At 37.3% G+C, this 13,332-nt stretch overlaps 2 protein-coding genes across 4 annotated transcripts in view; one reads left to right on the top strand and one right to left on the bottom strand.

Annotated features, from left to right (window-relative positions):
- Positions 1–10,108, top strand: part of LOC110450906 (orexin receptor type 2-like) — a 77,970-nt gene extending 67,862 nt beyond the window's left edge. For all 3 annotated transcript variants that reach the window (XM_021498700.1, XM_021498698.1, XM_021498699.1), the window contains one exon: positions 7,844–10,108. In XM_021498700.1, coding sequence (XP_021354375.1) covers positions 7,846–8,904 — 1,059 coding nt within the window. In that variant the 5' untranslated portion in view covers positions 7,844–7,845 and the 3' untranslated portion in view covers positions 8,905–10,108. The remainder of the gene's footprint in view (positions 1–7,843) is intronic.
- Positions 1–13,332, bottom strand: part of LOC110450905 (A disintegrin and metalloproteinase with thrombospondin motifs 18-like) — a 135,282-nt gene that overhangs the window by 60,886 nt on the left and 61,064 nt on the right. The window lies entirely within an intron of this gene.

Here is a 13,332-nt window from a genome sequence, read left to right on the forward strand (position 1 = left end):
AGAAGCAATTTACTCGTTGTGCAGATCATTGGCAAAGCCTTCGGCACCTGACCAGAACATTTGCTCTCAGTGTTCCCAACATTTTTGCGACATCATATCTCACCATTGCTGTACTTGCGAGTACACCAGTGAACTCTGGGCTCATTGTCGTCAGATGACCCTGTGTAGGTTTGGATTGAATGTGTTCAATTCCATTGCTCAACATGATAATGCTACCATTGTTCACAATTTATTAGGTGCGACAACAGGTCCCCAATTTCAGGATGATACAAAACAAAAACTGTTTCTGATGCATGCAACATAATTTGTCGTGCGCGCTTCGCGAGCTCACGAGAATGGACTGATTTAATTAGATACTATGACAAAGACTTGTTCTCGTGTTCGCGAGGACACGGTTCTATAGCTGCGCCCTACCGCGGCATTTTCTGTCCTTTTTTGTATTTTTTGCTTTTTGTCTTGTACACAAATATCTCCTTTTTAGAGGAAATAAAGTTTGATGATGCAGAACAGTTCGAATAAAGAAGCATTTGCAATGTTCTTTTTTTAATTTCCGAGTCGGTACAGTGCTTATGCATGCGTTTCGAGTACCCCCATGGTTAGTTCCTCATTGTTAGTTAGTTAAATAATTAATAAGCTATTGTTAGCTTAATATGATTTTTTTAAACAACATGATCTCATTATAAACTGGCTGATATACACCGGAAAATCGTTACAGTATATCCGGTTTCTCCTTGTGACAATTTCTATCGAACACAATCGCAAAGTTCATGCTATAGATGTTAGTAATTTAAACAGTTAACTCATTCAATCTAACTAAACTTGATCAATAATGTATCATATCATTTTTTCCGTAGACCTGTTCTTCTTCAATAGTATGTTATTGTATATAAAAACATTTTTCACACCTCACAATTTCCTTGACATTAACATATAAGGTTACACCGTACAGTCATTGTATATATGTGTACTTGTGTCCGACCTATGAGAGGGATTAGATGGTGGAATTCTACATGTCATTCATGAACATTGTCGTATCAAATTATTAATGGCATCAAAAGCAATATAACATTTAGCTGCTCTCAACCAGCTCCAACCAGCCTTGAGAGCAGCTGACAGCGTTCGAACCTTGCTTGCTGATTGGTGGGTATTTGACTTCCGGCTTCGTTGGCAATAACTGTCAGATCTCTTAACAATGTTTTGAGGATTCCTTCCCCCCAGGCAAAACAATAAAAAATCCCCATTAGTTTTTCATATATAGAAAAGGCGTCTGACATTCTGCTACCACTACCCGTCTACCACTGGGTCGCGGGTTCGAGACCAACGTGGGGCAGTCGCCAGGTACTGCCGTAGGTCGATGGTTTTTCTCCGGGAACTCCGGTTTTCCTCCACCACCAAAACCTGGCACGTCCTTAAATGACCACAGCTGTAAATAGGACGTAAAACACAAACAAACCAAACCAAATACTATATAGAGTAGCAGCACCCCATTAATTTTGGTTTGTTGTTGATTTGGTGGGGATGGGGAGGGGGAGGGAAAAAATTCTGATGAGGAAGCTGATAGTTTGTATTGTAATCGGAGGTCCAGGGTTCAAAATATGGTCTTACCTCATTGTATAGTTATTCTCAGACCACTGTTGTTGGTTATTTTTTTGTTTATTTCATCCTAATTCAGATCTGGATTTCTTTTCGGATTTGATTTAGTACAGCTATTTTTCATACCGGGACCAATCTATAGCTACAATTTGGGCAGTGGCACGGGAAGGATCCATAAGGCAAAGGGTACCAATAAGTCAAACTAAATTCGCGATGTGGCACGTTGGAGGACAATACTTATTCGCGAATATGCAATTATTATGTCTAAAATAGTATCATATATTTTTCAATTACTGCTCCGTCATATCATCCGTACCAGGACTTTAATATCTATCTTGCTACTTAAGACGTATTGGTGCAGAAAATTATTCAAATTTCGTGGGCATTGTTTAATCAATCTATCGATGATCATACGAGATATGTGAATATAAACTTAATTTATTTTACAACAATTATGGAACAAGTAATTACAACTTAAATTAAAAACTCTTATTAGCCCGGATGTTAGCGCGGGAGGGTTGGGAAGTGTCTTAATGTGGGAAGAAACCGGAGTACCCGGAGAATACCTACGTGTTTGGAACCCCGGGCGTTATCCATTACGCCACTCGACCATACACATTTACTATACACAAGAAATTTCAACTGTTAAAAATAATCAGTTATGGAAATATTTCATAATTAGAGCATTAAATTGTCCATGCCCATTAGATTACATAGAAACCGTTGAAGACAGGCCCGTTTCTTTGCCTATCCTTGCAACCAGGTCACTCATAAAAGCACTGTAGACGTACAGAAAGTATAATTATATACCGATCGATAGGAAGGTAAACAATGTACGGCAGGCTCAAAGAATAATCTATACCCGTGTATTCATACGGACAAGGAAGTTAAGCAATAGGTGCCACCATCAGATATTGATTGTTTTTTGCACTGTCAATTTCTTATCCAATAAGTATGAAACATCCTGAATCGTGGATCTCACGAAAAGAAAAAAATGCATTTTGTTAAATAGATTATGTATATTCATTTTTAAATAAGGTTTGTAATAGATTTATGACACAAGCATAAACGTTTTCATTTTAGCATTTTGAATAGATGGTGCATTTGTTCCTTTGTCGACCGTTGCACAAATAAACTTTGCGATGTTTACATTTGGTATCGAAGGCGGATGAGACCAACGGAGAATTAAAACACTAAACACGTGGAAATAAATCACTGGTAACTGAGCGTAAGGAGAGAACCATGAATACTTATTAATATATAAATATCAGCATTTCCATTACAATAAACGCGTTGTTTATTTTGATATACACGTCGTGTATCATTGATCCGTCTAGCGAGGCATATTTTGTACATGTGGGGACAAACCTAACCTGGAAACCTAATGTACTAGAGTTGAAAATAAAAATCAAGCGCACTTGTGTACCACAGTTAACAAGCTTGTGTGCTCGAGTTAACAATACAGTATACCACATTTAACAAGCGTGTGTGCTCGAGTTAACAATACAGTGTACCACAGTTAACAAGCGTGTGTGCTCGAGTTAACAAGACAGTGTACCACAGTTAACAAGCTTGTGTGCTCGAGTTAACAAGATAGTGTAGCACACTTAACAAGTGTATGTACAGTGTTAACAAGACAGTGTACCACAGTTAACAAGTTTAGGTACAGTGTTAACAAGACAGTGTACCACAGTTAACAAGCTTGTGTGCTCGAGTTAACAATACAGTATCCCACAGTTAACAAGTTTGTGTGCTCGAGTTAACAATACAATGTACCACAGTTAACAAGCTTGTGTGCTCGAGTTAACAATACAGTATCCCACAGTTAACAAGTTTGTGTGCTCGAGTTAACAAGACAGAGTACCACAGTTAACAAGCTTGTGTGCTCGAGTTAACAAGATAGTGTAGCACAGTTAACAAGTTTAGGTACAGTGTTAACAAGACAGAGTACCACAGTTAACAAGCTTGTGTGCTCGAGTTAACAATACAGTATACCACAGTTAATAAGTTTGTGTGCTCGATTTCAGCAGACAGTGTACCACAGTTAACAAGCGTGTGTTCTCGAGTAAACAAGACAATGTAGCACAGTTAACAAGTTTAGGCACAGTGTTAACAAGACAGTGTACCACAGTTAACAAGCTTGTGTACAAGGGTTAACAATCTTGTGGACTGGGGTTGTGCAATGGAGTTTACACTGTAGTGCACTAGTGCTAACAAGCTTGTTCAATGTAGTTAACTACTTAACAAGTTTGTGTGCTCGATTTCAGCAAACAGTGTACCACAGTAAACAAGCGTGTGTGCTCGAGTCAACAAGACAGTGTACCACAGGTAACAAGCTTGTGTGATCGAGTTAACAAGACAGGGTAGCACAGTTAACAAGTTTAGGTACAGTTTTAACAAGACAGTGTACCTAAGTTAACAAGTTTGTCATGATCTCAAGACCATATTGCTGGAAATGGGCATTACAAACATTTCTATGCATGTATCACAGTTAACAAGCTTGTGGACTGGGGTTGTGCACTGTAGTGCATTAGGGTTAACAAGCTTGTGCACTGGGGTTAACACGCTTATGTACAAGTGTACCACAGTTAAAAAGCGTGTGTTCTCGAGTTAACAAGAAAGTTTACCTAAGTTAACAAGTTTGTCATGATAGTTAACAATACAGTATACGACAGTTAATAAGTTTGTGCGCTCGATTTCAGCAGACAGTGTACCACAGGTAACAAGCTTGTGTGCTCGAGGTAACAAGACAGTGTAGAACAGCTAACAAGCGTAGGTGGTCGCGGTAACAAGACAGTGAACCACAGTTAACAAATGTGTATGCTCAAGCTAACAAGATTATACCCTTGACTTAACAAGCTTATATACCATTGTTAACAAGACATTGCACTAGGGTTAACAAGCCTATGTTCAAGGGTTAACAATCTTGTGGACTGGGGTTGTGCACTGGAGTTTACACTGTAGTGCACTAGGGTTAACATGAGTAAACACGCTTATGTAAGTTGACAAGTTTGTGCTTTGGGGTTTACACTGTAGTGTACAAGAGTTAACAAGCTTGTGGACTGGGGTTGTGCACTGTAGTGCATTAGGGTTAACAAGTTTGTGCACTGGAGTTTACACTGTAGTGCACTAGGGTTAACAAGCCTATATACAAGAGTTAACAAGCTTGTGTACTAGAGTTAACAAGTTTGTCATGATCTCAAGACCATATTGCTGGAAATGGGCATTACAAACATTTCTATGCATGTATCACAGTTAACAAGCTTGTGCACCGGGGTTGTGCAATGGAGTTTACACTGTAGTGTACAAGAGTTAACAAGCTTGTGCACCGGGGTTGTGCAATGGAGTTTACACTGTAGTGCACTAGGGTTAACATGAGTAAACACGCTTATGTAAGTTGACAAGTTTGTGCTTTGGGGTTTACACTGTAGTGCACTAGGGTTAACATGAGTAAACACGCTTATGTAAGTTGACAAGTTTGTGCTTTGGGGTTTACACTGTAGTGCACTAAGGTTAACACGGTTGTGTACTAGGACCCCAGTTAACAAGCTTGTGGACTGGGGTTGTGCACTGTAGTTTGTGTGCTCGAGTAAACAAGACATTGTAGCACAGTCAACAAGTTTAGGCACAGTGTTAACAACACAGTGTACCACAGTAAACAAGCGTGTGTGCTCGAGTCAACAAGACAGTGTACCACAGTAAACAAGCGTGTGTGCTCGAGTCAACAAGACAGTGTACCTAAGTTAACAAGTTTGTGGACTGGGGTTGTGCACTGTAGTGCATTAGGGTTAACAAGTTTGTGTACAAGGGTTAACAATCTTGTGGACTGGGGTTGTGCACTGGAGTGTACTAGGGTTAGCACGGTTGTGTACTAGGACCCCAGTTAACAAGTTTGTCATGATCTCAAGACCATATTGCTGGAAATGGGCATTACAAACATTTCTATGCATGTATCACAGTTAACAAGCTTGTGTACAAGGGTTAACACGTTTGTGTACTAGGGTTAACAAGCCTATATACAAGGGTTAACAAGTTTGTGCACTGGAGTTTACACTGTAGTGCACTAGGGCTAACAAGCTTGTGCACTGGGGTTAACAGGCTTATGTACAAGAGTGAACACGTGAATGCACTAGGGTTAACAAGCCTATATACAAGGGTTAACAAGCTTACAGTATACCACAGTTAACAAGTTTGTGTGCTCGAGTTAACAAGACAATGTACCACAGTTAACAAGCTTGTGTGCTCGAGTTAACAAAACAGTGTAGCACAGTTAACAAGTTTAGGTACAGTGTTAACAAGACAGTGTACCACAGTTAACAAGCTTGTGTGCTCTAGTTAACAAGACAGTGTACCACAGTTAACAAGCTAGTGTGCTCGAGTTAACAAGACAGTATACCACAGTTAACAAGTTTGTGTGCTCGAGTTAACAAGACAGTGTATCACAGTTAACAAGCTAGTGTGCTCGAGTTAACAAGACAGTATACCACAGTTAACAAGTTTGTGTGCTCGAGTTAACAAGACAGGGTAGCACAGTTAACAAGCTTGTGTGCTCGAGGTAACAAGACAGTGTACCTAAGTTAACAAGTTTGTGTGTTCGAGTTAACAAGACAGTGTACCACAGTTAACAAGCTTGTGTGCTCGAGTTAACAAGAAAGTTTACCTAAGTTAACAAGTTTGTGTGCTCGAGTAAACAAGACAGTGCACCACAGTTAACAAGCTTATGTACCGTGTTAACAAGACAGTGTACCACAGTTAACAAGCTAGTGTGCTCGAGTTAACAAGACAGTGAACCACAGTTAACAAATGTGTATGCTCAAGCTAACAAGATTATACGCTTGACTTAACAAGCTTATATACCATTGTTAACAAGACATTGCACTAGGGTTAACATGAGTAAACACGCTTATGTAAGTTGACAAGTTTGTGCTTTGGGGTTTACACTGTAGTGCACTAGGGTTAACAAGCTTGTGTACTAGAGTTAACAAGCCTATGTACAAGGGTTAACAAGTTTGTGCACTGGAGTTTACACTGTAGTGCACTAGGGCTAACAAGCTTGTGCACTGGGGTTAACACGCTTATGTACAAGGGTTAACAAGCTTGTGCACTGGGGTTAACACGCTTATGTACAAGAGTTAACAAGCTTGTGCACCGGGGTTGTGCAATGGAGTTTACACTGTAGTGCACTAGTGCTAACAAGCTTGTTCAATGTAGCTAACAAGCTTATGTAGAAGAGTTAACAAGTTTGTGGACTGGGGTTAACACGTTTATGTACAAGAGTTAACAAGCTTGTGCACTGGGGTTAACACGCTTATGTACAAGGGTTAACAAGCTTGTGCACTGGGGTTGTACAATGGAGTTTACACTGTAGTGCACTAGTGCTAACAAGCTTGTTCAATGTAGCTAACAAGCTTATGTACAAGAGTTAACAAGTTTGTGGACTGGGGTTGTGCAATGGAGTTTACACTGTAGTGCACTAAGGTTAACACGGTTGTGTACTAGGGTTAACAAGTCTATGTAAAATGATTAACAAGTTTGTGGACTGGGGTTGTGCAATGGAGTTTACACTGTAGTGCACTCAGGTTAACACGGTTGTGTACTAGGGTTAACAAGCCTATGTACAAGGGTTAACAAGTTTGTGGACTGGGGTTGTGCACTGTAGTGCATTAGGGTTAACAAGCTTGTGTACAAGGGTTAACACGGTTTTGTACTAGGGTCAACAAGCCTATATACAAGGGTTAACAAGTTTGTGGACTGGGGTTGTGCACTGGAGTGTACTAGGGTTAGCACGGTTGTGTACTAGGGTTAACACGGTTGTGTACTAGGGTTAACAAGCCTATATACAAGAGTTAACAAGTTTGTGGACTGGGGTTGTGCACTGGAGTTTACACTGTAGTGCACTAGGGCTAACAAGCTTGTTCAATGTAGTTAACTACAGTGAACACGCTAGTGCACTAGGGTTAACAAGCTTATGTACAAGAGTGAACACGTTAATGCACTAGGGTTAACAAGATTGCGGTCTGGGGTTGTGCACTGGAGTGAGCACACTAGTGCACTAGAGTTAACAAGTTTGTCATGATCTCAAGACCATATTGCTGGAAATGGGCATTACAAACATTTCTATGCATTTCCGCATCTCATTTCATTGTGTTAAGACAAAATTTGTTCGCTGCCATTTTGCAATGTACGCATGTTAGAAAAAACTCAGACTGAGATGTGTTCTAATATTTATCTTTCATTTGTTACATTTCAGACATGAATGACACGTTTCTTGATGATAATTCGACTGTGAGCAATGCTACCGGGAAGCAGTGCCACACATGGCTGGCGGATGAACTTCCGTCATTCGTCAACATCACCTTAGATGACCTTAACAGCCAATTTGTGCGAAGGAATATCGGAGGCATTGGGCTTCTCTCTATTTTCATCGTTATTGGTCTCATCGGAAATACCCATGTTCTGTTCATATACTTACGCCAGTTTCGGACCTCCAACTATAAGATATATGTCCTATATCTTGCCATAATGGATGTCATGAATTGTTGCGTTGTAGCGCCCCTTGTGATATCGTACCTATTCTTTCCACTGACGTACCCGTCTCTAGCATTGTGTAAGGTATTCCGGTTCTGCTTGTACTTGTTTTCTATTGCTTCCACTTCCTCCATGGTGGTTATCGCCATCGACCGACACAAAAAGATATGCAGTCCTCTTGGTCCGCAGTTTACCATTCGGAAGGCGAAGCTTTTGTGTGTTGGAAGTTTCGTGTTTTCAATCATTCTTTCCTGGCCCGCTACTATACTGTATGGACTCAGCTCAATAGAAACCGGAATTCCAGGAGTTCAAACCGGTTATAGATGTTACACTCACGATGACTATAAAGGATCAATGTACCAGGTTGTATTCCATCTGATGCTTACAGTGTATTTCATCGCTGTCATTACCTTACTCATCATAGTATATATTAAAATTGGTCGTCACATACACGCTCACAGAAAGTTTCAATCAACTATCCGACGGATGTCTGCAAGATCGGAAGAAGAAATAAAAATGGCTACCGGAAGTGCTGCTCGTAAAACAACCTGGACATTATGCGCAGTAACCATTGGGTATATTTGTTGTGCGTTGCCACATCACACGCTTGCGCTGTTGATATTTATCAACAAAAACTTTGACTGTGAGTTGTCACTTGAAGGGTCTCAAGTATATTACACATTTATTTGGTCATACTTTGCAAATAGCGTCATTAATCCTTTAATATATGGGATCAGGGACCGGAAGTTTAGATTTGAATTTCGTAACATGTATAAAAGATAATTCGTATGAGAGAATTTGATGCATGATGACAATCACATTTCAAATGCAATGTAGTGTATAATCGTTAAATCAAATCATGAGCGAAATTTAATTCTATTTCATTTACAAAATACTGTAAACGTGCATATTAAAGCGATATTCAAAGCGTTTTTCCTTCTTTTTTTTAAACTTGAGCTAAATTATGATTGCACTTATTGACGTTTCTGTGCATGTAAATAGTATTTTATTGCATATATTGTGAATGCTCCAATTCACCAATGTGCTAATAAGTTCGAATGCGATAATATCCTAAAATCTGGGGTTGTTAAAATTTAGTACTTTTTAACAGTATGTGGGTAGCGATTCTAACGTCTATGTACAACTATGGCATTTGTGGGGTTTGCATATATCTGTCTTAAACCTAATATTGTAAATGGTTTGCCCCTATTATCATTCCTTGATATAAATTATAACATTGACACACTTAGGAAAATATGATTTTTGTTTTTTATATATCGTTTTTTTGTATTTTGGAATTATTAGAAAAAAAGTGTAAACGTTTGCCTGTTCACTTTAAAATGAAATCGAAACGATCTTTTTTTTTTTAGTTTGCAGCAAATTTCAGATATGTTTTATTGTTGTCATTCATGTTGTATTCAAACCCACAACAACAATCGTATTAGCATATAAGTCTAAACAAATGAAAATAAGTTATGTTTGTGGTAAGTAGTTGTAATTTCAAAAGATTGAATACATAATCATTTCATATACCAAATATCTGGATAATAAACATGATTTGAAAATCTGAAATTAAATTATTACAATTTTCGAAAATATCTCGGTTTTGAAAGGAGACCGTCCTTTTTTAAAAGTCCTTTTATACCCGACATAAATCATATTTCCTTTCTTGTCGCGAATTAGTTTTATTATAAGGAAAACAGCCTATTTTCTAATCATTATAACTAAGATTTGTAAATTAGCGTTTCATTGTGTTTCCATAAATATTTGATGCTATGGTTGTATATATGATGTAACAGCCGGATGATCTAGAACACTTACTGTTTAAACGGTTCGAAAATAAACCGGATTTGAAAACAGGCTTAAGATTCTTTTCTAAAACTATATGAGCCATCGCTTTTGTTATCGTTATTCTTATTCCGTCTTTGCGTATTGCAGAGTTATCTTCTCTTGAAAGCAGGTATTGATTGTTACGTCATTTGTTTGTGAGTGTAAGGTCATCATTTTTTGAGAAAACGACGTAATTTCCTCACACAAACCAATGACGTATCAATCAATCCCTGCTCTCAAGAGAAGATAACTCTGCAATACGCAAAGACGGAATAGGGCATAATCAATACCACAGTTACGGAAACCATGAGCTCATGTCCTTATCTGCTTTTTTCTCTTCACTGAACATAAACATTCATGATTTCATTACAATATGATATTAATGTACATGCATTGTTGTTTACATTGTTTGAAGAAAGTCACATTACAGTAGTGTTATATAACTATAACGGTACATTGTATTACGTGCCGAAGCGATCTTCTTTTTACGATTTTGATTTAAAAATCAGTAAATTGATAATTAATTCATTTTTTTAAATTATAACCTTTCGCTAGTGGTAGAGTAGAAACTATTGTTTCTTAACTTACACTGGACTTCAGAAGGATGCATATTTGACCGGTTGGCAATTACCTCTGTGGATTAACTCATTAACCCCTGAAGACACAGTTGAACTCTTCCAATTCAAAGGTTGGAATAGTTCATTTCAGGGGTGAATAAGTTAAGTATGATTATCTGTGATCCTCCTATACCATATATTTGCTACAAATCCGTGTACTTCCTGATTGTTTTGCACATGAAATCAGTTTATTATTGAAGAGCTTAACTTGAAATACTTGGTATCATTTTGAAATAAATATTTAGAGATTATCATAATGCTATTTTGATGCCCTTTAGGATCCAAACACCTGATATCAGCATATAATTCATCCCTATAGTAATATTGCGTTAAAGCGTGTCAGAATATATTCATGCAATAGGCCAAGGTTTATGGCCATCCACGAGCAATGGTGATGAACCATATCGAATATATTGATATCATGTCATATTTTTTCATCACTCAGTTTGGAAACGAATTCAATTTGACAGCTTAACAATTGACTTATCAATAATATATACAATGAAAAACTCAAGTAAATGATTGCAGGTATACCTGTACTTTATGAAATTAGAAGCATGCGTTTTGACGCCTGGTACTAATGGCGTCAGGCTGAAAGGCTGTGCACCTTTTTAAAAGGGTTACTCACCACAATTCGATCGTTTGTTGCTATTATCTGGTAAAAAATCCAAATCAAAAAGGTGTTTTAATAATGTATTTACGTACAAAAAACCGTGCTCTTAAGCTAATATATAATTCTACTGTCGCTTAATCTGCATTTTAGCAGAAAATATGCGTCTTTGAATGCAATGAATAGAAAGTGCCAGTCTGATTGGTTAATATATTGAAAGGGATATGAAAATATATGTCTTTATAAAATGACAATTCACGATTTTTACTTCTAAAAATGTAATAAAACTACTTATCATCACGCATACATGTTATAGCGTTAATAGTGATAGGAACACATGAGCAGAAATGCATATTCTCAATAGTTTTAACCCACACAGAGTGATCAATATTGGAATAGAATTCAGCTGTTTTGTCCTTGCTTTGTTTACAATGTGAAGAATAATTTCGGTTATCAAAGACGCAAAAACAAAATTGTATTCGTCAAAAACCTGTATCATGATACCCCCTTCCTGTTAAAGGAACTCTGGTACAATTAATTACATCATCATTGATATAAATTCACTGTTGTTCGTACTTGCCATGTTTTTTTAAAATGTGTGACTTGATTTAGGATTATATACTGCCTTATATATGAGATATATATGTGTTTTCCGATTCGTGTTAAAAACACATTTGTATCTTTGGCAACAATCTAATAAATGATTCATAATATGGTAATATCATTGTATGCATTATTTAGTTTCTTTCATGTTTCACCAATCAAAAGAACCTCTGGAAAAACACCTGCTTCATTTGTCCTGGTAAAGATGAGCGTTAAACAGAATTTACATATTCGAGATTTTAAAATATTTGTGTAAAAGTGAATTTTTCTGTCGTACCTTTTCACAAAATAATTTTTAAAAAACGGTGAATTTGGTCTTAATAAATCCTAAACATATGCGATTTCAAACGGCACATTTGAAAAAAATATAATAATGCTTAGAAAGGACTGGTCCGTATTCATGAAACCGTTCTCATGCTCAAGAATGGATTCTATGCTCAAACCAACTTTTTTTGTAACTCGCTTAAATCATGCCAAACGATCAAAAAGTAAAAAATGTAAACATTTAAAACAGCATACAGCTTTAAGTTTCTTCAATGTTCTACCAAACCATTGACAAAATGATGTTTGTTTTATTACTTTATAACGGGAACAAGAAATTCGGCTGGAGCACAAAATCCATGCGGGATCATTAGCACGGTTTCATGAATATGGACACAGATTCGCATAGCGGTTAAAATTGAAATTAGATAAACAATATTCGTAACAAATTCGAAGAAAGGAAGCACGTTTTAGAAAGTTAATTTAGTAAAGTTGATGCAGAAAGCAAACAAATTTTCAAGTCAGACTAAAGGTCATAGCATTTGATTGTTAATATATCGTCTCCATGGTGACGTCACGAATACCGACGTGCACATGCAATTGCGTCTAAGATAGCATCCTCGAAATACAAGGGTACCGCTCTAGATACATACATCTTCTCTGCAATCCTGGAATATGCCATGACAAAATCCATGACTCGTATGAAGCTTTTTATTGGTTAAAAATATAAAACAGACTGACATATCGCTAGTTTCATACTTGTCCTTTGCAGATAAATGAGGCGCTAACATCTAACTTCAAAGCGTGTTGATTTTAGTGTTACCTGTGCTAATACTTTGATCTTCATTCAAGACGTCATATTTGTCTACCTGTATCAGCTGGAAGATTTGACGTAAAGGGCCCTTGATTTTGGCATGACATATTCCAGGGTACAGTGGTAAAACATTGAGTCGAGAGTGGAACACGTTTGATTTTCAAGGATGGCAGGATACAGATTTCTTACACCACGATGTGCCTGCTTTCTTACTTAATATTGTTATATCTGATATACAAACGAATGAGAGAGAAAAAACTTTATTTATATTGTAACAATTGTAAAGAACGTTTCATATAGAGTGTAAATGCATTCAGTTTGCATTACTGCTTTAAAGTGCATGCAAACATTATATTACAAATGATGAAATAAAATTTCAAATAATTTTGTTAAGTTTCTTGTTATATAATATAGTTATGAAAACATGTCGAAGTATACACAATGCTATATGTCTGCACTCAATATCAATAGCACTA

Source organism: Mizuhopecten yessoensis, unplaced genomic scaffold, assembly GCF_002113885.1.
Source record: "Mizuhopecten yessoensis strain PY_sf001 unplaced genomic scaffold, ASM211388v2 scaffold5547, whole genome shotgun sequence".
Taxonomy (NCBI): Eukaryota; Metazoa; Mollusca; class Bivalvia; order Pectinida; family Pectinidae; genus Mizuhopecten; species Mizuhopecten yessoensis.